Raw genomic sequence first — 25,283 nt, forward strand, 5'->3', positions numbered from 1 at the left:
ACTTCAAAATACCTTGTCCCAGTAACGTGGTCCCCCACCTCCCAGGTCTTGCTTTTAATGCTTGTTGTTTTTTCTGTGATGATCCAATGAACTTGATTAATTTTGATAAATTATGAGTGACTTTATTATTATTATTATTATTATTATTATTATTATTATTATTATTATATTCTCCTTTATTGATTTTGGTGTAGGTCAGCTTTCAGAAATCACATCAGAACCTGTTTTCACGCAGGTATGAATGTGCAGCTAACTTGTACTGTACTGTTATTGGTTCAAACTTTTAAAATGTCATCCAGACATGGAAAACAATTTGTATTATACTGGGTCTCAGTCTTGAGACCCAATGTAATCGTAAGTTATAGCAGGCTACGCTTCCTGGCCTGCTGCTCAATCTGAATTTTGGAAGGAGAGGAGCTCCATAGACTATTTCCCAGAATCACGTATAAAATCTAACTTTTATTAGATATGCATTAAAAGTAAAAAATTTATTAAAACAAGTGTTCTACACATATGAAATCGGCACTTCACAACAGATCTAGTGTTGACCCTCTGATAGGCTGGTATACTTAGGGATAGATTAGCCCAGATATATAAGGATAAAACCAGACTTCATAAAAAATTGAGATAAACAAGTATCTCTGTCCCAATCCAAGAGCTCCATAGACTATAATCAGTTGAATCAGGTGGCCAGACAGAGTATAGCAGGATATGAACTTTTGATATACCTAGATGAAATTAAAATGAAAGAAAGCAAAGTCCAACAGCACCGATAGATCCAAGTTTAAAATTGTGGTGGATGTGCGCTGGAGAGTCCACAGCATCCAGATAGAGTAGTCTTCAAATCTTTATTGGGAACCAAGCATAACATACATACATACATACAGACAAACATACATACATACATACATACAGTATTTTATGCTTGGTTCCTCAATAAAGATCTGAAGACCACTACATCTGGATTGTGTTGATTTTATAAATTAGGCGAACAAGCTAAAAACCATCCGAATTCTACAGGTAGATCATACGTCAAAGGCACCGCAAATGATAAATTCCCCACAAGGTGTTTAACTTACTTGGTCATATGTTAAGGCTTTGTTAAGCAAACATCCATCCTACCCTCCACCCATCACAAAGTTTATTTCAACTTCCTAACCATTGGAGTACATTAAAACTTTCATGAAGAGAGAATAATATGAAATTTCAGAATTTGGAATTCTAAAGGTATTTCTTTTGCTTCTTATAATTCCCTTTTAGGATAGACAAGCCTTACAGTGGTAGCTTGGTTTAAGAGTAACTTGGTTTAAGAGCATTTTGGTTTAAGAGCTCATAGTTTTTCAAAATTGTGACTTGGTTTAAGAGCATTGCTTTGGTTTAAGAGCTCCCTGTACTGGGTGGGAGCGTGCGTGAGGGAGGGGCATGGTCTGCATAGCGGGGTCTACAGCCCTGTACTCTGACCCAGGAAGTCTCCCTTATCTACCAAATCATGGCAGATCCACTTCAGGCTGGGGCTTACATCAGGGGACAGGACTGTGGAGGTAATCTCTTCATAGCTGTAACCCCTCTCTCCCTGGACAGAGAGCGCTGCTATACTGTGCCCACATATGTCCCGCTCATTCCTTCCTGCTCCCTGCAGTCTCTGTAAGCCCTTGTGTTTCCCATCCTCTCCATTACTCTACAGTAACTTATAATGTCACATATTCTGCTGTTTTTGAATGTTTGTTTAATCTGTTTTACATGATATTCAGAATAATAAATGATTATTTTTGGGGTGTGGAACCAATTGTCTGCATTTCAATTATTTCTTATGGGAAAATTTTCTTTGGTTTAAGAGTGGATATGGATTACAAGCACAGTCCCGGAACGAATTATGCTCATAATCCAAATCACCACTGTATATATATCATTCTGTATTTTGTCTCCCCTGGATCTTCAGGTCCATTCCTGTGCACTTAGGCTTGGTTTCTATGTATGGCTTCTGTGTAGTTTTTGTTCAGTATATGTTCATTATTTTTTGTAGCTAAAACTAAAAGTGAGACAAAAAGTATAATGGAAATATTTGAACTTTTCTCTGTTTTTAGTTCCTGGTTTAGCCTAAAATACTGCCAGAAAATACTGATCAAATACTAACCACAATTCTATGCGTACACAAAGCCTTATGCAGTGTCCCAACTAGTCACACTATACCCCTTTAGGAGGAGAACTTGGGACTAGAACTACCATGTGGGCTAGATGAAGTTTAAATGTTTCTAGGGCTCCAATATATTTTGCCTTATTAAGGATAATGCCCTCTTCTAGATTTAGGCTGGGTTCACACTATGTATATTTCAGTCAGTATTGTGGTCCTCATAGCAACCAAAACCAGGAGTGGATTAAAAACACAGAAAGGATCTGTTCACACAATGTAGAAACTGAGTGGATGGCCGCCATATAACAGTAAATAACTGACATTATTTCAATATAACAGCCGTTGTTTTAAAATAACAGCAAATATTTGCCATTAAATGGCGGCCATCCACTCAATTTCACCATTGTGTGAACAGAGCCTTTCTGTGTTTTTAATCCACTCCTGGTTTTGGTTGCTATGAGGACCACAATACTGACTGAAATATACGTAGTGTGAACCCAGCCTCAAAGTGTAACCGTCTTTTAAAACTTTTTTTTGCAGAAATCAATATAACAAGCCATTTTAAAAAACTGTAATAGGTTTTATTATGCAATTAAAAACCCTCTTTCTGTACTCAAAAAGCTGTTTCCTAGCGCCCCCCCCCCTTTACTTCTTATCTGCTCATTATCAGGCAAAGCCGTCTTCATTACAAAGGAGCAAAGTGAAGATTGGTTTGCATGGTCCATTATAACCTATAAAGGGAGGAGGGGCCAGGAGGGGGATGAGTGAGTAGGGAGAGCAGAGAAGCAGCCCAGCAGTTTGGAGACTGTCTGGAACATAAAACAGTGGATTCAGAGGTCAGAAAAGTCAGTGCTTATCTGGGAGAGAAGATTGCAGGATGTAATGTTTTGCAGGGCTGCTTTTTCTCCTCTCCATGCTCACTTACCCCCCTTGACCTCTCCCCTCTCCACAGAGCATAATAGACACAGAGGTCATGTTTCTTCTGAAGTAGGGGCGGGAGGTGGGAAAACAGCTTTTGGAGTACAGAAGGAAACTCTTTTGCTTAATAAAACCTATTGCAGAGTTTCCTAAAATGGCTTGTACTATTGATATTTATTAATTTCTGAAAAATGACATTTAATTGACAGTTACACTTGCGGCCGCATTCACGCGTTCTGTGTTCCACACGGAACACAGACATGGAAGGCCTGTACTGGAGTCTGTCTCTGATATGCTGCTGGCAGCAGGGAAACTGTACAGATAGACAGATCTGTGACAGAGCCGCACTACCACTCTTGTGTCTGGCTTGTTGCCTGCACCATAACATCATGACCACCCTACAAATCATCCACCTGGACACTTTACAAGAAGTACCCTGTAGGCACCATTTCCACCTACTATACTTGTGTAGACATATCACTGTGCAAGCCACTACACGGTATAGATTCAATAGATCAAAGCCTTAAGCTGGGAGGTATTAGTTAGCACTTAAAGTGTCACTGTCATTTAATTTTTTATTTATTTTTGTGCAAAAATCAATAGTACAGGAGATTTTAAGAAACTTTGTATTTGGGTTTATTAGCCGAAAAATGCATTTTTATCATGAAAAAGCAGTTTGAAGCTCTCCCCCCTGTCTTCATGGTTCTCTATGGAGAGGGGAGGGGAGGGGTGGAGGGAGATGAGGCACCAAACCAGGGCAACAAAGAGTTAATTTACAGCTACATCATTGGGCTATCTCCTCTGAAGTCAGCACTGACCTCTCTGACCTCTGAATACCGGCTTTCACACAGCTCCCACTGTGTAATCCTTTGTTCTCTGCTCTCTGCTGGTGACTACTCTCCCTCTTCCCCCTCCCCTCTCCATAGATTAGACAGGGCTTGTCTGATGTAAACAAGTTGAGATTTCCTGATAATGAACAGTGAAGTTTTTGACAACGTAAGTGGTGAATAATAAAGCTGAAGACACCTTCACTACTTATTGTCTTACTGTGTCTAGGCGTAGAACTCCTACAATACATGCAGAGATATAGGGAATCCATTTTTTAAATAAATATAGCTCTCTAAAGCCCCTATTCCATGGGGTGACTATGAGGAGCAAATGAGTGCTGTCAGTGCTCGTTTGCACCTCATACCCCGCTCGCTAGGGGGGAGCTGCCCGGGTGATCGCTTTATCCTATTCCACGGAGCGACGGCAGCAGATTGTTCATGTCGGCTGATCTTCTGATCAGCCCCCCTGCAGCTCCCCGCCCCCCCCTCCCCCCCCCCCCCCCCCGTATTTACCCACTCGCTGTGGCCACTTGTAATAGCGACAGCAGCGAGCAGGGAACGAAGAGCAAACGAGCGCTGACAGTGCTCCTTTGCTCCTCACAGTCTCTCCGTGTAATAGGGGCTTAAGTTATACTCCTACCATGAGTGATTTCTCAGTACACATTCGGTAACTCATCCTCCTCTATCTCCGTTTGCTGCATGTATTCTAACTCTAGTGCTGTAACAATGTGGCTAGCTGCAATGACAATTAAAATTACATGCCTTCACCCTAACATGTTTCGTCAGACTCCTGTGTCTTTTTCAATGTATTGGCAATGGCGAGCGGACGCCGGGCAGTACTTTCTAAATTTTTCCCTATTCGCTTGTTCATTGACTACTGGATGTCATGGACTTCTACCCCTCATTTTGTTAAAGGGTGCAATATACAGGCACCTTTTAAATAGGGCAAACTGCAATGGCATTTTAAACCACTGCACTGTTCTCACATTTGAAAAATTTTTAATGAGATAAATAAAAGTTAATTTTTAGCTACTGAAGAAAGTAGGGTATAAGTATTAGGGGCTCCTACCTCTGATAGATAGTTTAGTCCATGGAGCATGGGACAACCCTGTGAAAACCCCTCCTGCCAGTGTGATCACAAACAAACTGACTTGGATCACCCGTCTCAGACAGTCCACATACATTTCCCCCCCAGTAACATCTGTGCACCGTCTGAGCTGCTAAACTGGTATTTCTCTTCCTCCTCTATTATTTGGCATTTTTGTTCTTGCCTATATTTGTTGTTCATGTCACTAGTGATTTTTAGGAGATTGTTTTTTTTTTCTTGTATCCATTTGGGGAAGTGTTAGAATAACTTTATATGAACCTGGTTAACTTTGCTTTGACAATGATGTGAATATTTAACATGTATAACTAGATGCTAAGTCATGCTTACTGTCTGGTATAGTTTATAGTCTCTATAACTCACCCAAACTCTCTCATTCTTCAGGAGCAAGTAGTTATGGAATCCTTGGAATTACCCAGTAGTCTTCATTTCTGGATGTAATGTATTAATGGGTAACCATCCCCCGTCACTTTCTATCTCTGACTGCCAACATTTTTAGGAGACAAGTGCCATTTTCAAGTTGGGCTTATTCACCGGAATTTTTTGTCAATTCTACTACATAACGGCTTTTTTTTTTAAATTAGAGGACAATATCGATCTACGAAATTAGAGACTTCATGGGATTTGAGTCACATGAAACAATTACCAGGTTCCATTGTTTGAAGTCAGAAGTTTTGAAGACAGAAAAGTGTACTGCAATAATCTTTACTGTAGCAGTGGAAGCCTTGGAAGTATCCACCATTAGAAGTTGGTCTAATTTCTGAGAACAGTATCGGAGGTATCTCTAGAAAGTGTCCATTGGAGGCCAATCTGCACTGAAAGCAGCTTTCAATAGAAAACAAATATCCATTTGAGAACAATCCAAAAAGAGCAGAATAATAATCTGCTTCTTCCATGATGGCCGTGAAGGATGCTCTAGAGGAGGACAGTCTGTTCTCTCCCTTCCAGTTAATCACAGTGACTATTCTAAGTTTGCCATTTTTCTTCACCAGCAGCCATAATATGATGCAAATTTTCACAGCTGCGATGCCACCTTTTCATTGCCAATCAAACCTTACACTTAACAACTCCTATATACCAAAATATTCATGTACCCGATATACTTCATCGCTGTCAAATGATACAGAACCATGCAAGCACGGGGAAAGGAAATATGACTTGAGTATATATACTTCTACCATTATCAGTGAGGTAAGTGATAGATAAACTCATTACAGCAGGAATCTAATATGGATATATTTGAGATTCTGTGGAGGAAATATAGGCCATAAATGGCAAACTAGCCTTGTTGTCTGTAGAATTTAACACAGTGAGATACATAGACCTTGATGAACGCTCTAGTGAGTGTTATATGTCAGCCAAATGCTAGATTTACTGCCTACACTACTTAGTATAACCCTATAATGTCTTAAAGCTGATGCTGTTGCTTTTTAGGATGTGCTAAACATATAGTGGTGAGCAGTATTTTTCTTTTCTATGTGGGCATGTATGGAAAATATGAACAGGTAGTCTCCACCTAATAGGTCCAGGACAGCTGAAAATTAGAGATGGAGGAAGCAGAAGGGAAAACTGGTAAAAAAAGGTCCCATTCAAGCATAATGAACATAAACAGAGCACATAAACCATAGCACACCTCACATATACACATCACAGCATCTCCTGAAAAGATACCTGAAACAACTTGAACTAAAGCAGAAAAGTTTCTCCTTGAGGGGAGAGTCATAAAGAAGTAGGAAGACTTTTGAGTAATTCATGCTGTACTGGGAATTCTAGGGAAAAGGATATAAAAAGCAGCTCTCTGATGCCCCCTTTTTGGGGTAACTTTCCCTTCAAGTCAGTGCTCTGCCTTAAAAACATGACTTAGAATTTTTGCTGAAGCCAAAAAAACTCTCCAGAAGAAGAGGTTACCCATCTGCGGACAGCTGTTTTGGGGTTATTGCCACTTGTCAGCACAAAGCAAAGAGCTTTCTACAGATAAGTAACCCCTTCTTCTGGAGAGTTTTCCGACTTGCGTTGAAGTAAAAGTTACCTTTAAAATGTGACATCAGGGAGCTGCTGTGTATAGCCTTCTTTCCTGAAACAACTGCTACACCTTCATCTGAAAATTGCTCAGTGTGTCAGAATAAATCCACATGACAGTAGGATAGTCATACCTAATACTGTCATAAGTAAGATAGGGGCAATCATTGTCTTCTTTCCTTTTAGTTTTGTAAATTTGATATTAGGCTGGGTTCACACTATGTAGGACACCGGCTTTTATGTGACCTGACCGTGTCACAGAACGGACGGTATCTGTGAAGATCATCCTGAACAGTACTGGATGAACTTAAATTCTATTGAACTAAGCTGCGGGCGCATCCATGTGCGCCCGCATCCCAATTTACCATAGCACACAATGGAAAGTGCGGCCGGAGCCGCACTCTCCATTGTGTGAACAGTCAGTGGTGTGCAGCTGCTATTCAATGAATAGTGGCCGCACGAAACTGACACGTCAGTTTTTACTGTGGCCGCTAGAAATCCCGGCCAGAGCGTTTACTATGTGTATGTGTATACACTCCAGACGGTATTCCCTCTGACTGTAATGCAATGTGAAATTTTATGTTGTGTGAACGTAGCCGTAGAGTGCAAACCTATTATCATAATGTAATGCATAATACAACACAAACTGTATGACAAATCCATCTCAATGCCATTACACAGGGATTTATTTACAAAAAAATACATATGACCAAATACGAGCTAGTGTCATTGGTACAAACTGTAACCTTTCTCCCCTCTCTTCTCTTAAACAGTGGGATTTGGTTTGCGAACGAGAATGGATGAAGGAACTGGCACAGTCTATTTACATGGCAGGAGTGTTGGTGGGTGCAATGGTCTTTGGACCACTTGCAGACAGGTGAGATGGGCATGAATGTGATAAATTGTGTGGCTTTAACATCATATTGGGGCACATTAAGGGTAAAAACACACTGGGCGTATCCGCAGCGGATTTTCTCGCTGTGAATTCGATAAGGGATGGACATCCCACTGGAAGTATGTCAGCAGCCCGCCCCATTAACCACCCGCCGCCGGAGCGTATAATTCACCTGGACATCCTGCTGCGAATTTGTCTGCCCATAGAATGTACAGGGCACAGATCTGCAGCGGATCTCGCTGCGAATTTGCAGCAAGAAATCCAATGCTGATACGCCCAGTGTGTTTGTACCCTAAAGAGATAATCTCATCTCTACTTACATAGTTATACTTGTAGGGTACATGAAGTTCAATATTTTTGCAACTACATTAATTAATTCAGCAAAATTGCCTGCATAATGCAGTCCAAGCACTGCTTTTAGAGCAGAGTGGTGGACCGTAACCTAGACAACGAGCTGTCAAAAATGGAAGGGAAAGAACAACTCTAAGGGTATGTTCACACTAAGGACTAGGTGAGGAAAAGGTGAGGAATTGAAGAGGAATCCGCTCTTAATTTCTACTTGAAATTCCTCGCGTAAAATATGAACAGAGCAATGTCCTATTGTGTTCAATGGGATTTCCACTCTGTTGTTCACACGGCAGAATTTCCGAGGAATTTTAAGCAGAAAATTTTCTCTTCAATTCCTCGCTGAATACTCACCTATTCCTCAGTGTGAACATACCCTAAGAAAGATTCCCTTTAACCCCCTACCGCCCGCAGCCCCTGGCCCGGAGCATACATTACCTGCTCAGCGCCGCGGCTTTGTGTGAGGCTCCCGACTCCCCTCGCTCCCCATCAGCCAATCAGTGTACAGCAGCACTGATTGGCTGATGGGGAGCTGGGAACCTCACACACAGCCGCGGCGTCGAGCAGGTAATGTATGCTCCGGGCCAGGGGCTGCGGGCGGTAGGGGGTTAAAGGGGCCGGCTTACATATCCACAGTGGAATGAAAATTCCGCTGCGGATATGTAAACCCATAGAACTTCACACTACATAGATCCGCAGCAGATTTCACTGCAAACTAGCAGCGTGAAATCTGCTGCGGATCCGGTATGTGTGAAGCTTCTCTCCCAGCCAAACCTCCTATAAGTTTCAGCTCCTGTCCTCATATGGGCCATCCTTCCATATGTGTACTGTAAATCACAGTATGCCTGCAAATGTTGCCAACGTTGCTTTTAAAAGTAGCAGATTTGGCAGAAATTTCTGCATGTGTTTGACATATCTGAAATATCCCCATACAAATAAATGGAAGTGATTTTCAGTCGCAGAAACGTCTTCATAAATACAATGATCCCGCACTCTATGATCCATTGATGTGAAACACAGAACTGGTTTACCGGAAGACTGTGAGAAAAGTGGTAGCATTTGATGTGAGTCCAAATAATACTCCACCTCCCATGTGGTCTGTGATGATAAGAACACTTCACACCAGAGATGGATATAGTCTCTCTGTAAGGTACATACCAGCTTCTTCATCATCTTCATTGAGTTTTATCACACTGCACTGCCGCTCCCCTGCAGCATCAATGTTTCATCGTTTTCTTCACCTTCTCACCCTTGAAATGCAGCGACATGTGAACAAGCACATTACCCTGCCCCACACATAGACCTTTACTAGACATTACATTTGTATGATAGGAGAATGCAACCTTCCATTCCATCGTTTAACCTCTTATATTATGGGGGCTGAGTATTCTGTCTTCATTGTGTATTCTGCTCCAGGCCTCAATCTCTATAATCAATTCATCCCTCTTTCTGCTTTCTCCCCATGTCAGCATGTTCACACAGACAGCGCAGGTGTCAGGTATATACCAAGCCATCATAGAAGAGCCATCCCACTGTGCAGAAATGGATAAACCATACAAAAACTGACTGTGACTGGGGAGAACATGTTTTCTTTTTGATAAAACTAAGAATTTAAAAAGGATCCATCCTCCCTTCTAATATATCTGTATCTGAGAAAAGAAAAAAAAAACATGTATCCCTCATAAAACAGAAATTCTAGGAAATCTTTTCTTAATTTTTTGCATTGCATTGTTCCTCCTGAAAATGTACAAATAAATTGTCTTCTGGATGTTGGCATTGTTAATGGGGTATGTCTCTACACACAAAGCCCAATTACAGATTACCATACCTGGACATACCCTATTGTTATCAATATATTTCCAGGGGGAATCACACAGGAATGGCACAGGAGCTCTAAGGAAAGACGCCCCTTTTTATATTTATGGGGAAAACAAGTGTCTGTTCTGTGTATGACAGAAACATGACAATAAGGAAGACACATAAGCTCAGCTTTATAGACAGTTACTACCTTCTGCTAAATGACTGACATCAGCATGATCGCTAATGTTGGTCATATATTATTTTAAAGGTTAAGATTATGGCATTGCTTAATGACATGGTTGCACATCTGTTGAGTGTCCGACTGTCACCCCACAATGTTATTCTGGGTGCTGATAGGTTACTATGATGAAATGATCCCTACTATACCAAAATGGTACAGATGAGGGGAGGATTTACGAACGGTACGCCTGGGAGAAGGTGCAGATTCGCCCCTTCTCCTTGGAGTACACCTCCTGTGTGGCCCGTTTGCCCCATGGGCAGGCTGGCAGACCTTGCGGGGGTGTAATGAGGCAGAGAGGAGGCGTGGCCTCCTCCTGTGCCTCATTTATCATGATTTATGCCTGTTTGCAGGCGCAAATCATGACGCAAATCTACACCTGCTGGAAGCTGGTGTAGATTCGGTATGCCGGGCGCAGATTTGGGCGCACAGCCAGCCGGATTCACTAAAAGGCGTAGGCCGCGAAAAAGGGGGAAGAGCTTAACCCCCCCCCCCATAATGTTTACAGATGACAGCGCAAAAATGAGCCCTCACACAGCACTACACTACACAGCATGGATAAATAAACACTTTATCCAAATTTAAGCATTATTTTACAGTTGGGGGCTATGTTCACACTACGTAAGTTTACGGCCGTAGCGCGTTCCGTGAATAAGCGGACGGAGATTTACGTAGTTTGCGTACAATGGAAAGTATACGATCTACGGCTGCGCAGCTCACACTACGTAAGAACTTACGCCTTTGAGGATGGAAATGCTGTAACTTACACCCGTAGCGTAACATGCGGTCCCGTACGGAGTGGTGATTTCTTCATTTTTGCACTTTTCTTTGCCGATCCAAAAGGTTCTGTGGGGTGTCCGGGGTAGCCGAAGATTTCCAAGTAAAAGACCGCTGTCAGATCACTACGTACGGCGCTCGGGAAGCGTAAGTAGACTACGGGCGCGGACCATACGTAGCCGGCCGCAACTTACGTAAATCCTCGGCCGGAGGTTCACACGTATATGTCCGACCGGACATATACGTAGTGTGAACATAGCCTTAAAACAAAAGCAATACAAATCAGGTGTCACTGTAATTGCTCTGACCCACAAAATAAATATATCGGGTCTCATTTACTAACAATCGGCAATTTTAAGCCGTTACGCTGTCTGTTGTGTAAAGGTTTTTTGTTTTGTTTTTTTTTGCATCAAATTCATTATTATAGAGCATGTTCTTGGTAAATCTGGAAGGTATTACACAAGAGAAAACTAAAACCTGATGGGGTTTTTGGAAAAATTCTGTCGCACGCCTATATCTCAAAACATTAAACCGACAGAGAAAATGGTCAAAATCCTGGCAATTTACTGCTGGGAACACGATAGTAAATCAGCCCCATCATGTCATAGTGCACTGTGTAAGAGGAATCCCTCCCAAACCATTTATTTCACCAACCAATATTAACTAGTCATTGTATTTTTGGTCAAAATTTTTTGTAATTTTTGGTCATATGCATTTTTGGGGTAAATTAATCCTGTGAAATGGCATAGAGATGGATTTGTCATATAGTTTGTTTTCCACATTATGATAAAGGTCTCTGGTTACTGTGTAGCGGTGGTGACCTATAACTACAACTCAGCTCCCATTCAATGAATGGGAGCTGAGCTGCATTAACCAGGTCCAGCCACTACACTACAAGTGAAAGAACTGCTTCTGGCTCTATGTGCGAGAGCCAAACAGCTGATCAGTGAGGGTCAGGGGCATATAAGGATAGGGAACAAGTATGCGGTTGCATAGGGTCTAACTTTTGTGCCCCCCTGAGATCTCTAGAATGACGCCCTGCCTCCTTTGTTTGGAATTGAGCCACAGGTCGGCGCATGTCCCGCAGCTTCATTCATTTTCTATAGGGCCACCAGAAAGAGCAGAGTCCTGTACATTCCAGCCCTATTCAAAACAAAGAAGCCAGGACGCCAATCTAGAAATCCCCATAATCTCATACCTGTCCCCTATCCAGTGGATAGGGGACAAGTAAGGTTAAATTGGAAAATCCCTTTAATCTCTAAGACTGGGGTTGCACTGGCTGAAAGTTGGGTGCATAATGTTTGTATTGTAAAGTGGTCTTATTATTAATAAAAAACTTGGTTGCTCTTTTTGCAACAATAATTGAAAAGAGATGAATAAACTCTTTAGCATGAATGGTATTATGTTTGTACAAAGTCCCATAGTAATATAAAATATAAAAACCTTCTGACTTTTTATACATTGCAGGTTTGGGAGACGGACAGTGATTCTATGCTGTCTCTTGCAGATAGCATCAATGGGAGTTGGTTGTGGGTTCTCACCTAACTTTGCTGCCTACTGTGTCTTCCGCTTTATGACCGGCATGGGAATTTGTGGCTATATCATTAATGACCTTGGACTAAGTAAGTCTGTATTCATTTATGGTGCAGAATTTACAATTTCTCATATCTTAAATGGAAAATTCTGTATAAAAAAATATAGGCTTGAAATATGTATTCTGATTGAGGAGATCCCTTTCTTCTGGTCTGAAGAGCCCTCTGGTGTTTTCTGAAGAAAAGGAGAGGAGATTTTTTGACTGTAAGGCTAGGTCCTCACTGGGTATACTATACAGAGGCTATGTTCACACACAGTATAACAACATGCTTAACAACGGCCGTTGTTGTACTGGCTGAACACCGGCAGGTGTTTCTGCAGCCATAAGAGCTCTGACAGCCGCAAAAACATTTATCTCCATACGACCCTTTTAGGGTGTGTCTGTAAAATCAATTAAACGGGTATTACTCTCAAACATAACTTATGTTGCTGCCCATGGTGAGGCTACCAATTCATTCCATACTTGTTATTATCTATTCAGTCTCCTTCCCCCAGTTCTCAGTTGGTGCTTTCTGCTGAAGACACAAAGATCTGTGTGTGAGCTTTTCTCTCTGTCTCCCCCTCCCTTTTAAGACAGCTGAAGTAAACAAGTCCCTGGCAGTCTTTATCTGCAACATTGTAGCTACTTTGTAACGCTGGGAGGTTTATTCTGGGGTAAAGTTGCAAATGAACTCACCTGTGACTAATCCTCCCAGCATTACAAGGAAGCTACAATGTTGCAGATTAATTGTATACTCAAAAAAATAAGGCTAGTTCCCAATAAAATTCTCTCTTTATTAAAAAATAACAAACTAAAAAATACATATAATAATAGAACAGACCAGAATAAAATGTCAATGTGCAACAGCGGCATATATACATTTATATGGTTACCATACCATCTCTCAGGGGAGCATGTCATCATGCATGCATCTAGTTATTCCTAATACATAGCTGTAAGCTTACATAGGATATACTCGTAACAGCCTGGTAACTAATATATACCACATCACACTCACCCATATGGTTGCTGCAAAAGTGTCACCGCCACCAGATCCCCCTCAGGGTGTTACGCCCTCCTGAGGTAGCGATACAACACAAAACGTGCGTTGAGAGGGGGATCTGGTGGCAGTGGCACTTGTAGGACTTATTTAACTTGATGAATCCTACAAGTATGACTACATTAATTGAGATGGGAATATCCCTTTAATGAAAAGTCAATTGTTCCAAATTATATTTCAGATAATAAATTAATGGACAGATATCTATTTAGTGCTTTTATTTGGGTTCTTCACTGTCCCATATAAAGAAAGTCTGCATAGTCTACATAGTACTTTTCATTATCCACAGGGCGATGCAGAGGAGCAAACGAGCGCTGTCAGGGCTTGTTTGCAAATTCTTCCCCGCTCGCTGCTGCTATTCCACGTGTCGGCAGCGAGCAGGTGAGTACTGGAGGGGCTGTGGGTTGGTGCAGAGGGGCTGCCCGGACGATCTCTAGATCACCCGGGCAGCCTATAGGGGATAGCAGCAGTCTGCTGCCACCACTCCTGCTCCGCGGAGCGACGGCAGTAGATCGCTGCTATCATAGTCGCTTGTTTTTAACATGTTTGAAAAACAAGCGACGCAATGATCAGCTGACATCATTCATGTTGATCGTTGCCCTCTATTCTACGGACCGACAGGAGGAGCAAATGAGCGCTGTTAGCGCTCGTTTGCTCCTCGTTCCTTACTTGCTGCCGCCGTTATTACACGCGTCAGCAGCGAGCAGGTGAGTCCGGGGGAGGGGGACGCAGGTAGGTTCGGGGGGCACCGTTTGGGCAGCCCATAGGATATAGCGGCGGTCTGCTCCCGCCGCTCCTATTCGACGGAGCGACGGCAGCAGCATATCATTGTCAAAAGACTGCAATGATCAGCCGACATGAACGACATGGGTTGATCGTTGCCTTGTATTCTACCGACGAATATCGGCCGTAACGCCCGATATCGGCCGATAATCGTTCCGTGGAGTAGGGCCTTTAAGAATGAATACATAAAAAACATCTACGTTAAGGGGATTTGCCTTTGCTAGTATAGGACCATTAGATGGCAAATTGGAAGTCATACCTGATGCCTTGATTATATTACTGTAGTTACACACTGGTAGAAGCAGAGACAGTAAATGAAGCTTCCTTCTCTTGCAGCAATGGAATGGACTCCAAAGAAATATCGCCCAACCGTAACAATGATTCAAGGAATCTGTATAACCTTGGGGCAAGTTCTGCTGGCAGCAGTGGCTTATGGTATAACAGACTGGCGCTGGCTGCAGCTGGCACTCTCCTTACCTTTCTTTATATTCCCCATTGTGACATGGTAGGTATGGTTTATTAGAAGTATTTTTTAGTAGCCTTTTTTAATATTTGCTGCTGGTGCATATAAAACAATAGACATGTTGGGGAGATTTATCACAGGGTGTAAAATATAGACTGGTGTAAACTGTCCACAGCAACCAATCACAGCTCAGCTTTCAGCTGTGGTAAAATGAAAGAGAGGCTGTGATTGGTTGCTGTGGGCAGTTTACACCAGTGTAAATTTTACACCCTTTGATAAACCTTGTCCCTTGGTGTCCTTCTCTGGTGTCATCGGTTTCCCCCACTGACTGCAGAGCCTCCACTTGCAAGAGGATCTGGTCTTGGGAGTGACTGCCCCCTCAGCCAATCACTGGCCACAGGGTATTTAAAAAAAAAAAGCCGACAGCTGGAAAACCTTTTTTAAGCTCTATTCACATCAATAGAACTGAGATGCACAACCCCACCCAATGTCTCTGGAAGAGATTGGCAAAGTTTTTCTAACGCTGGATAACCCCTTTAAGACTATTAGTAAAAGTTGTTGTTGTTGCACCACCTCCCTCCTCATCTGCCTGTTGTCTGGTTTGCTGCACAGCACCTTACATCATTAAGGGCATCCCCGCCATCTTAACACCCTACCCAGAGGAAAGAGAGTCTACCCCATTGACACTAGGGATGAGCGAACCGGCCGAGGTTCGGGTTCGTATGAACCTGAACTATGGGCTTCTGATTCCCGCTGTCTGCCTGCTCCGTGGAGAGGGTGGATACAACCTTGAGGACCGCCTGGAAAACTGGGATACAGCCATAGCCAGTTTTCCAGGCGGTCCTCAGGCTGTTTCCACCCTCTCTACGGAGTGGGCAGACAGCGGGAATCAGAAGCCGATAGTTCAGGTTCATACGAACCCAAACCTTGGCTGGTTCGCTCATCCCTAATTGACACCAGTATCATCAGCATCGATGCAGCCCCCTACCTCTGCAGCACCCCCATCAACCTCTCCCATGACAGAGAGGGGTTGTCCGCCCAAAGAATTGACATGCCGCGCTGGGATTTTTCTGCGAGAATTACTCCGCCTCAAATAGTTCTATATGATGTTTTATTAATATAATCAATCTCATCCCTCTCCAATATTTCCTGAACACAGGTGGGTCCCAGAATCATACCGTTGGCTTGCGATCAAGAAACGTTCACAACAGGCCCTTTGGAACCTGAATCGAGTAGCAAGGGTCAATGGGAGAAAAGATGGAACTTTTGTTACTCTTGAGGTAAGGTCCAGTTCAAAATTATTCATTTCAGTCAGTATTACAGCTTAAAGAACATTGTTATACATGGAAATGGACACATTTACACACCAATAAATAGTACTTTATAAAGCCCATAAATTTATTTTTGCCCATATATTCATATTGGCTCTGCCCTCCTCCCACCAGTCAGGCCCTTAGCAGTATACATACATTTTTAAAAATGGGGGAGGGGATAAAAAAAGAATAACAATTTTAAACATATGACTTGGATACTTATTTGGTATAGCTGCATTTGGAAATCCCTAAATTACATATAACGTTATTGATCACAGACTGCTGTCTGTGAAAATTAGCAAATCCCAAAAAGTCACTAATCATCTACCCCAAAATGATATCAATATATCAATAAAACGACAGGTTTATAGATCGATAAATGGAAGTATGATCAAATTATAGGGATCAGAATGGCAATACAAACCAGTTAATTTTTGTTGTTTTTTTTTTTTTAAAGATTTTACTTTTTTAGCAGTAGAAACTATAGAAACATGAGAAACTATTAGGTTTGGTATCATTATAATGATATTGACCCACAATAAAGTCATACATGTCCTGCTGATTTAGCAGCAAGCTGAAAAGCAGTGTGGTTTGCTCCTATAAATGCAGATTCGACTGACATCTAGTGGCCAATGTAAAACCTGCAACAATGGTAATTTTATAATAATTTAAAGTGTCACTGTCATTATAACTTTCCAAATCAGCAGGGGATGTGATATAAAACTTGTTTGCAATTTAATTTATCATGTTATCAATTAATTTAAGCTATCATGCTTTACAATAAAGCTATATTTACTTGAAATCCATGTCTAGTCTCCTGAAGGCAGCCCTTTTAGTCTTGTGCTGGTTGAAAAAAAGAGACTAAACACATGTTATGGTCTGGTCATCTGCACACTCACAAGGTAGTCGTTTGATTTATGGATGCGTTAAGCCGCGTACTTGCCCTTCTACTGTTAATTTACATTTTGAAAATTATAGAACAGTGCCATTTAAAGAGGCACTGTCACGAAAAAAAAAACATCTTTTGACATGCAACAGCTTAATTATTAACCCCTTAGCAACCCATGACGTATCTGATACGTCAAACCTGACAGCTGCACTTAGAGGCTTTGATCCACATGTCCCTGGTGTCTAGTGGGACGGATCTCCCCCCCCACGATCGAGATCCGTTCTTCTGCCCGTGCCGGGCCTCAGAGTCGGAATGACGCTGATCCCGGCTCGGCAATAGATTGCTATGGCCTGCAGCAGGCCAAAGCAATCTATGACCGATCTGATCGATCTTTGCTGTGTATATACACAGCATTGATCTCTATGAGAGATCAGTGCTGTTTATATACAAGTCCCCCAGGGGGGCTTCTAGTTACAGTAAAAATAAAAGTAAAAAAGTGTTTTTATTAATAAAAAATCCCCTCCCCTAATAAAAGTCCAAATCACCCCCCTTTTCCCATTTTATAAATATAAATAAATAAACAAATAAATAAACATATTTAGTATTGCCGCGCACGTAATCGCCCGAACTATTAATTAATCACATTCCCGATCTCGCACCGTAAACGGCGTCAGCGCAAAAAAATTCCAAAGTGCAAAATTGCGCATTTTTGGTTGCATCAAATCTAGAAAAAATGTAATAAAAAGTGATCAAAAAGTCGCATACGCACAATCAAGGTACCGATAAAAAGTAAACATCGTGGCACAAAAAATGACACCTGACACAGCCCCATAGACCAAAGGATGAAAGCGCTATAAGCATGGGAATAGAGCGATTTTAAGGAACATATATTTGTTAACAATGGTTTGAATTTTTTACAAGCCATCAGACAATATAAAAGTTATACATGTTACATATCGTTGTAATCGTAACGACTTGAGGAACATGCATAACAAGTCAGTTTTACCATAGGTCGAACGACGTAAATGCAAAACTCCCCGAAAACAAAACAAATTCCTTTTTTTTTTCAATTTGACAGCGCAAATGATTTTTTTTCCGGTTTCGCAGCATATGTTATGGAAAAATAATGCCTGTCATTGCAAAGTACAATTGGTTTTGCAAAAAATAAGGGCTCATGTGGGTCTCTAGGTGAAAAAATGCAAGCGCTATGGCCTTTTAAACATAAAGTGGAAAAAGCAAAAGTGCAAAAACGAAAATTGGCTTTGACCTTAAGGGGTTAAAGGGGTATTGCACTCAAACATAATTTTTGATATGTTCTTGCCCATGGTGAGAGGAACAATTCATTCCATACCTGTTTCTATTTAGTCTCCTTCCCCACAAAAATCGGTGTGTGTGAGCCTTTCTCTCTGTCTCCCTCTTTTCCCCACTCCCTTCTGAGACAGCTGATGTAAACAAGCCCTTGGCGGTATTTATCTGCAACACTTTAGCTTTATTGTAATGCTGGGAGGGTTATTCTGAGGTCAAGTTGCTAATGAACTCACTGTGATTATCCCTCCCTGCATTACAAAGAAGCTACAATGTTGCAGATAAAGCCAGACAGGGACATGTTTACAGGGAGGGGGAGACAGAGAGAAAGGCTCACAAACAGATTTTTGTGTTTTAAGCAGAAAGCAGCTGAGAACTGGGGGAAGGAGACTGAATAGATAATAATAAGTATGGAATTAATTGTTAGTCTCATCATGGGCAGCAACATATCATAAGTGATGTTTGAGAGGATAACCCTTTAATTACAGTTGCTTCCTCAGTACAGAGAAAGGGCGATTCTATGTCTCTATGATTCTGCACGTTTCTTATTTTCATTCCCTTTTCCAGATGTTGAAAAATTACTTTGAAAAAAACTCAACAAGAGTGTCCATGCCAACACCAATTGACCTATTTCGTACTCCAGGAATGCGAAAAATAACCTTTTTCCTCTCAATGTCATGGTAATAAATCTTATTCCTGATCCTGATCTCATTCCTGTTCATCTTGTAAAGTACATATGGGGACATTAAATAAAACTGGCATACTTATACACCAGTCTCAGATACAGCGCGGCCACATTTACCCGGTCTAAATAAAGCGAGCGGGACCCTGCGGGACGTGCCCCTGTCTCAAGACTCGCACGGAAATCTACTTTTACTCTGGAGCAGGTGTTAATTTCTGCATGCTTTACGCCTGTTTGCGTGCATAAACCAGGAAAGTGTTAAAAATCCACAGTGAAGGGAAACTGACAGCACCGTTATGCATATATCTATGCAGCTAGTTTCCAGACGTTGATCACACAAGCAATACATACAGGTCTTTGGCAATGATCCGACATCTTCATTAAAAAGCATCTTTATTCAGGGCTGACAGTGGCACAGAAGTGTGTCTCTGACGCTGTCACCCCCCGCCCTGCCCAGCCTTAGCCCAGCCCGTTCTTCAGCTGCTGCTGTATCTTAAGGGCGGCCCCTGCTGTCAATGAGGAGGCAGGCGGTGGCCCAAAGATACAGAGGTGGCCGGAGAGCGTGTGGGCTGAGGCTGTGCGGGCACAGACAGTGTTACAGAAACACCTCTGTGGTACTGTGATACAATAAATTAGCTTTTTACCAAAGACACCAGATGACAGCGTTTCACCAAAGGTATGTATACACCACTTGTGTGATCGGTGTCTGGAAACTGGCAGCACGGATAAATGCATATCCATGCTTTCAGTTTACATTTAAAGAGGATGTACCACCAGGTACATCCTCTTGAATTTAACACACCGATAGATCGGCGCCGTCATGGGGAAGCCGGTGCCGTGGTCCGTTCTTCGAACCGCGGCCCGGTTCCCATGTATGGCGCCGTTCTATCCAGCGGTACCGGTCCGTGCTGAAGCATTGAAGGTCGGCCTGCCCGTCCCCAGTGGGAGGGAATTCCCTCCCCTGTATGACGCGGCTCCATTAGAATCAATCATAGACAGCCTGTATGACATGGAGGCTGGCAGAATTCCACCAGTTTTACTCAGTGTGAACTGGCCCTCAGCCTGGCAACACACACAGTAGTTTTTTGGAAAACGGCAATGCAGTTTTTGTGCCAAAACCAGAAGTAGATTCAAATGGGATGGAAAATATAAATGGAGGACTTGTCCTTCTCTTTTCTCTTGTTCTGTTCTGTTTTCTGGTTTTGGCACAAAAAACTTCCGTGTGTGCTGAGGTTTCCAGCCTCAGCATGCACATTTTTATATATGCAACAATAAAAAACAAGCGCAGAGATTGTAAGGGAAAAAAGCAATGATAAATTCCCCTTATGTGTGAGCCTAACCAAAACTAGTCTATAATGTGTTAGGCAGTGTTCATAAACTGATAGTTGATAAGAATTGTTATGTCACATTACATTGTTTTTCCCCATGTCTCCATTTCAGGTTCTCTAGCAGCTTCTGCTTTTTTGCTATTGCATTGGATATGCAGCGGTTTGGATACAATTTATATCTGACACAGGTGATTTCTGGCTTTGTGGAGCTCCCCTTTAGAATCCTGGGTACACTCATTGCTGCCTATATAGGAAGACGGTTTCCTGTTTCCATTTTCCTTGTAATTTCTGGAGTCTTTGTATTGTGCGGTCTGGCAGTTCCTTCTGGTAGGTGTTCATCATTGTATGTAACAGCTTTAATACTGCTTTTATATACATGGATGTCCAGAAATCCTCAGTGACTTTCTCTGGGTACAAACCACAATGCCTTTCATGACGTATACACCAGCAACCTGTCGAAATAGGATGCAGACATAAATGCAGGGGCAGATTATATGTACCTGGGCCTCGGACTGTCCACCCAACCACCTGCCCCCCCTTCCCAGTGCGCAGACACACTGACGCTGGACCCTAGAAAAATAAGCTTGCTTGCATCGGTTAGCCTGTGCTGCCTCACTAACATGTAATATTAGGCCTTTTTGTGCAGCTTTCATATACTATTAGGTTCCTCTGTGCATCCCCTATATAGTAGATGGCCCCCTGTGTAGTCCCCCTTTAGTAGATGTCCCCCTGTGAAGTTCCCCTTTAGTAGATAGGCCTCTGTGTAGTCCCTCTTTTAGTAGTTGGACCCCTGTGTAGTCCCCCTTTAGTAGATGGAGCCCAGTGTGGCTCACCTTTAGTAGATGGATCCCAGTGTAGTCCCCCTTTAGTAGATGGCCCCCAGTATAGCCCTCCCTTTAGTAGATGGCCCCCAGTGTTGTACCCCCTTTAGTAGATGGCCACCAGTGTAGTACCCGCTTTAGTAGATGGCCCCCAATGAAGTACCCCCTTTTGTTAATGGCACCTTCCTGTGTAGTCCCCCCCCCCCTTTTAGTATATATGGCATACCGTAAACTCCCATAAAAGATGAAAAGAAAAACAACTCACCTCCCACACACTCTCCCATTGCTTCCAATCCTCCTCTCCCAATGTGGTCCTCCTCTCTTATGACTTTAGGCACACAAAGTGTGTTTTACAGATGCTGCCTGTCCCAGCCACCTAGATGAGGGTCAATTGTATGTGTGTCTTAAAGACACACATGCAACTGAAGTGTTTTCACCTGGTAATCTGGGACAGGGGATTCCTGAAACGGCGCTGCAGTGCAAAAAATCCCCCATTGGGCCCCAGAGTGATGTACAATGCCACTGAAAATGTCAGCGGTTTGGACAGCCTTGGGCCCCAGATAACCACCCAAACAGCCCACACTATAATCCGCCATAAGATATGGGCATCCATAGACACTACATTTGGGTTACTTTCTGAGTGAATATATGTTTTTTAATTAGACAAAAGACATCTTAGCACGAAAAATCAATCAAGCCTAGCCACTAGTTGACTATGTTTGGGTCATTGAAGTCAATAGGACCTATGGCTGTCAATGCTCATTTCCCATTTTAACAGGTTGCTGATTTGTATGTTCCTCATGAGGCACAATCATAGTGTAAATAAGCCTTTAGAACCCAACATTTGAAAATTAAATTAGTAAAAATAAATAAATAGAAAATAAATGAATACAAATCCACAGATTTTTGGTTTTCAGGATCTGGACCTGCAGCAATCAGATCCCAAGGTTCAGGAGGGGTCATCCATTCAAGAGCAGTTGTCCTGACAATTATTCTAAAATTACTTGTTTTCATTTTGTATTTCAGATTTTACAGCCATGCAGTTGTCTATCATTATCGGTGCTAAATCCTTTGTTGGATCTTGCATGGTCTGTTCGTATCTTTACACTCTTGAACTTTTTCCAACTGAGCTCAGGTAAGTTGTACATGACGTACACGTATAATAGGTTTGACTGGGTCTAGAATATAACATTATATAAAGTGTATTTGTCCCTAAACTGATTGACCGGACAACATACCTCAGTATCTCTGTGGAGATGATTGACAGGCAGAGAGACCCCTTAGTGCTCCAAACGGTCTTACTAGACCATGGAGTGAATGACTATGTACTTGGGAATGGCGCTGAGGATGAAGGAAAGACACATACCTTCCTCCTCAGCACCTCCTCTGCAATAGGGACAAATCAGTAGGTTAGATTTGTCTAACCTGCTGATAGTTCCCCTTTGACCCCTTCAAACAGCGCAATCTATAGCAAGGGCAGCATTTTAGGGTGCAGTACCTGTCACTGACTGATCAAAACGATAAGTTTCCCTGACAGATGGAGGAATAATACTTACCTCTGAGTCTGCCTGCAGAGCGCCGATTCCACTATGTAAAAAGCACTAATGCTTGCTCATATAAGTCCCCTGTTTTTAAAGATATTATAAATCTCCCCCCCCCTTCCCATTCTTCAAATAAAAATATTAAAATAATTAAATAAAATAAACATATTTTGTATCTTAGTGTTGCAGAATTGTCAGATCTATTTATAAAATATAACAATATTGTTCCCACACAGGGAACAGTTTAACCGAAAAGAGGAAAAAAAACGCTAACATTGGTTTTTGTTTTTTATTATATATAATACATCAGAAAAAAATATGAATTAAGCAATCAAAAACTCTCATTTCCACCAATATGGTACCAGTAAAAACTATAGATCATGGCACAAAAAAAGTTTAAAGCATTATGGCTCTTAGGCGAGGAGAAAAACTGCTTCAGTGTGACCAGGACATACGTGCATTAATGACCTTTGGTCATGAATTAGTTAATGGCAAAATAATTCTTTAATGTATAACCAAAAACCTGTACATTTAACCTGCCATTTGAGGAAGGAATAATATTGCTGCATGTTAGGAGTACAGGGTCCCAGCCAGACCAGGGCTATGCACGGCTCTGTACTTTAAGTGCTGTTTACTTGGCACTAATCTTGTTCCTATCGATAACACATTATGTACAATGTAGCTTGCCAAGAGCATTGAATGTGATTCATACGTAGCTCAATTTGCTTTTATATAAAGTAGAAGAAGTTCCTGTACTGGAACTATCATAACAACCTTTACAATGTTGCCAGCGCAACCAATCATTATTTTTGTGGTTTAATCTTTCTATTTTATTTTCTCAATAATAATGTTCGACATACTTTACTGATGTCTATTGAGTGATATCTTCTCGCTGCAGACAGACTGGAGTGGGATTCACCAACATGATGATGAGATTAGGGGCTGTCACTGCGCCCCTGGTGATGATGACCAAGGTGTACGCACCATTTCTTCCCACACTTATTTTTGGATTGTTACCTGTACTTTGTGGATTACCTATCTTATGGCTGCCAGAGACCCTAAGTAGCCAACTGATGGACACAGTGGAAGAGGTAGAAGCGAGGTGAGTGCTCAAAGAGTAAAAGTTGTCTTGTCTTAATAAACAACACTTATCTGGCCCTACAATATAAAAAAAAAGCTATACCACTAACTGATGAAAAATAGATAAAAAATTATAAGTTATCCAGTGCTACATAGCCACTTTCTTCCAGAGACAGCACCTCTCTTGTCTTTAGTTTGGGTTCCATTGAAGTGAATGGAGTTTAATTGCAAACCACATCTGAATTGGAGACAAGAAGAGTGGTGCTGTCTCTGGAAGTAAGTGGCCATGTTCTTGTAGCGCTGGATAACCCCTTGAAGGGTTTAGACTAGAGAGCCCTGTGTAGCCTCCCAAACTAAAGGGTTTGTAAGGTGTACATCCAATTAAGAATGATTGTAGAGTGTAATGATTGATCCAGCGATCCCATAAAAAAAATAAAATGCACAAAAGGCATTTAGGTGCACTCACCAATTTCCCACAGATCATTTTACACCTTTCCTTTTTGACTACGCTCCTCCTAGCATAAACTGAAAGTTCTACAAATGATCCCAGTTGTACACCCTGGCTGGCACCCGGCAGGGAAACTACATCTTCCAGCATGCATTGCACCAACTGCCGGGAGCCCGCCCCTGTCTTGTAGTATCTGCCCACCACTGGCTTTATCTACTTTGCACAGTTAACAAAGTATCTTTCTGTCTATTTATTGATTTATCTATTCATTGGTGGCCACACATTACCCTATGTAAACGGGATGTGTAGCCACCAATAATCAAAGTGAAGGGTCACACCAACAAGAAGAGAAATGGGCTGATACCAAAGCCATCAGAGAATTAGGCTGCATTCACACGTTCCATGTTCCTCGCTGAACACAGACGTGGTATGCCTGTAACAGACTCTCCCCCTTGGCCCGGGCAGCATCTGTGATAAGATGCTGGGAGCGGGGGAACTGTACAGATGTGCCCTGTGCTGTAATGAATCAGCCGTGCGGTGCTGTCAATACAGCGCAGCGCATATCTGTACAGTTCCCCCGCTCCCACCATCCAATTACGGGAGAGTCCGTTACAGGCATTCCATATCCGTGTTCTGTAAATGTGTGAATGTAACTTGTGTGATGGACTGATAACAGGACACTGTACAGGTTGTGGAAAGTAACAAAAAAATTAAAGGGAAACGATAAGGGAAGGGTAAGAAAGAATTAATTCTGTTCAATCCCCACCCATAATCTACGTTTGTTTGTAATAGGTTTCTATTACATGAATTAGGCCGTTTGTCTGATATAAGTAGTGATATAAGAGCTAAAGACAGACTATTCAGACTTGATTCTCTGACTGACTCCATAGTGTTTATAGTGGTCAAACTGTGTAAAATGTCCAGCTAGCCTGTAAGTATTCT

The 25,283-nt window shown here is 42.0% G+C and overlaps 1 protein-coding gene across 4 annotated transcripts in view; it reads left to right on the forward strand.

Moving 5' to 3' along the window:
- LOC138788054 (solute carrier family 22 member 6-B-like) overlaps nucleotides 1-25,283 on the forward strand; it is a 63,458-nt gene that overhangs the window by 37,623 nt on the left and 552 nt on the right. For 2 of the 4 annotated variants that reach the window (XM_069965520.1, XM_069965523.1), the window contains exons 2-10: nucleotides 5,366-6,172; nucleotides 7,774-7,877; nucleotides 12,523-12,677; nucleotides 14,808-14,976; nucleotides 16,094-16,214; nucleotides 19,009-19,121; nucleotides 20,564-20,778; nucleotides 22,299-22,407; nucleotides 23,712-23,915. In XM_069965520.1, coding sequence (XP_069821621.1) covers nucleotides 5,876-6,172; nucleotides 7,774-7,877; nucleotides 12,523-12,677; nucleotides 14,808-14,976; nucleotides 16,094-16,214; nucleotides 19,009-19,121; nucleotides 20,564-20,778; nucleotides 22,299-22,407; nucleotides 23,712-23,915 — 1,487 coding nt within the window. In that variant the 5' untranslated portion in view covers nucleotides 5,366-5,875. Of the gene's footprint in view, nucleotides 1-1,183; nucleotides 1,228-5,057; nucleotides 5,105-5,365; nucleotides 6,173-7,773; nucleotides 7,878-12,522; nucleotides 12,678-14,807; nucleotides 14,977-16,093; nucleotides 16,215-19,008; nucleotides 19,122-20,563; nucleotides 20,779-22,298; nucleotides 22,408-23,711; nucleotides 23,916-25,283 lie in introns of those variants that run through there. The other 2 variants (XM_069965521.1, XM_069965522.1) reach the window with 2 other exon arrangements.

Source organism: Dendropsophus ebraccatus, chromosome 4, assembly GCF_027789765.1.
Source record: "Dendropsophus ebraccatus isolate aDenEbr1 chromosome 4, aDenEbr1.pat, whole genome shotgun sequence".
In the NCBI taxonomy this organism is placed as follows: Eukaryota; Metazoa; Chordata; class Amphibia; order Anura; family Hylidae; genus Dendropsophus; species Dendropsophus ebraccatus.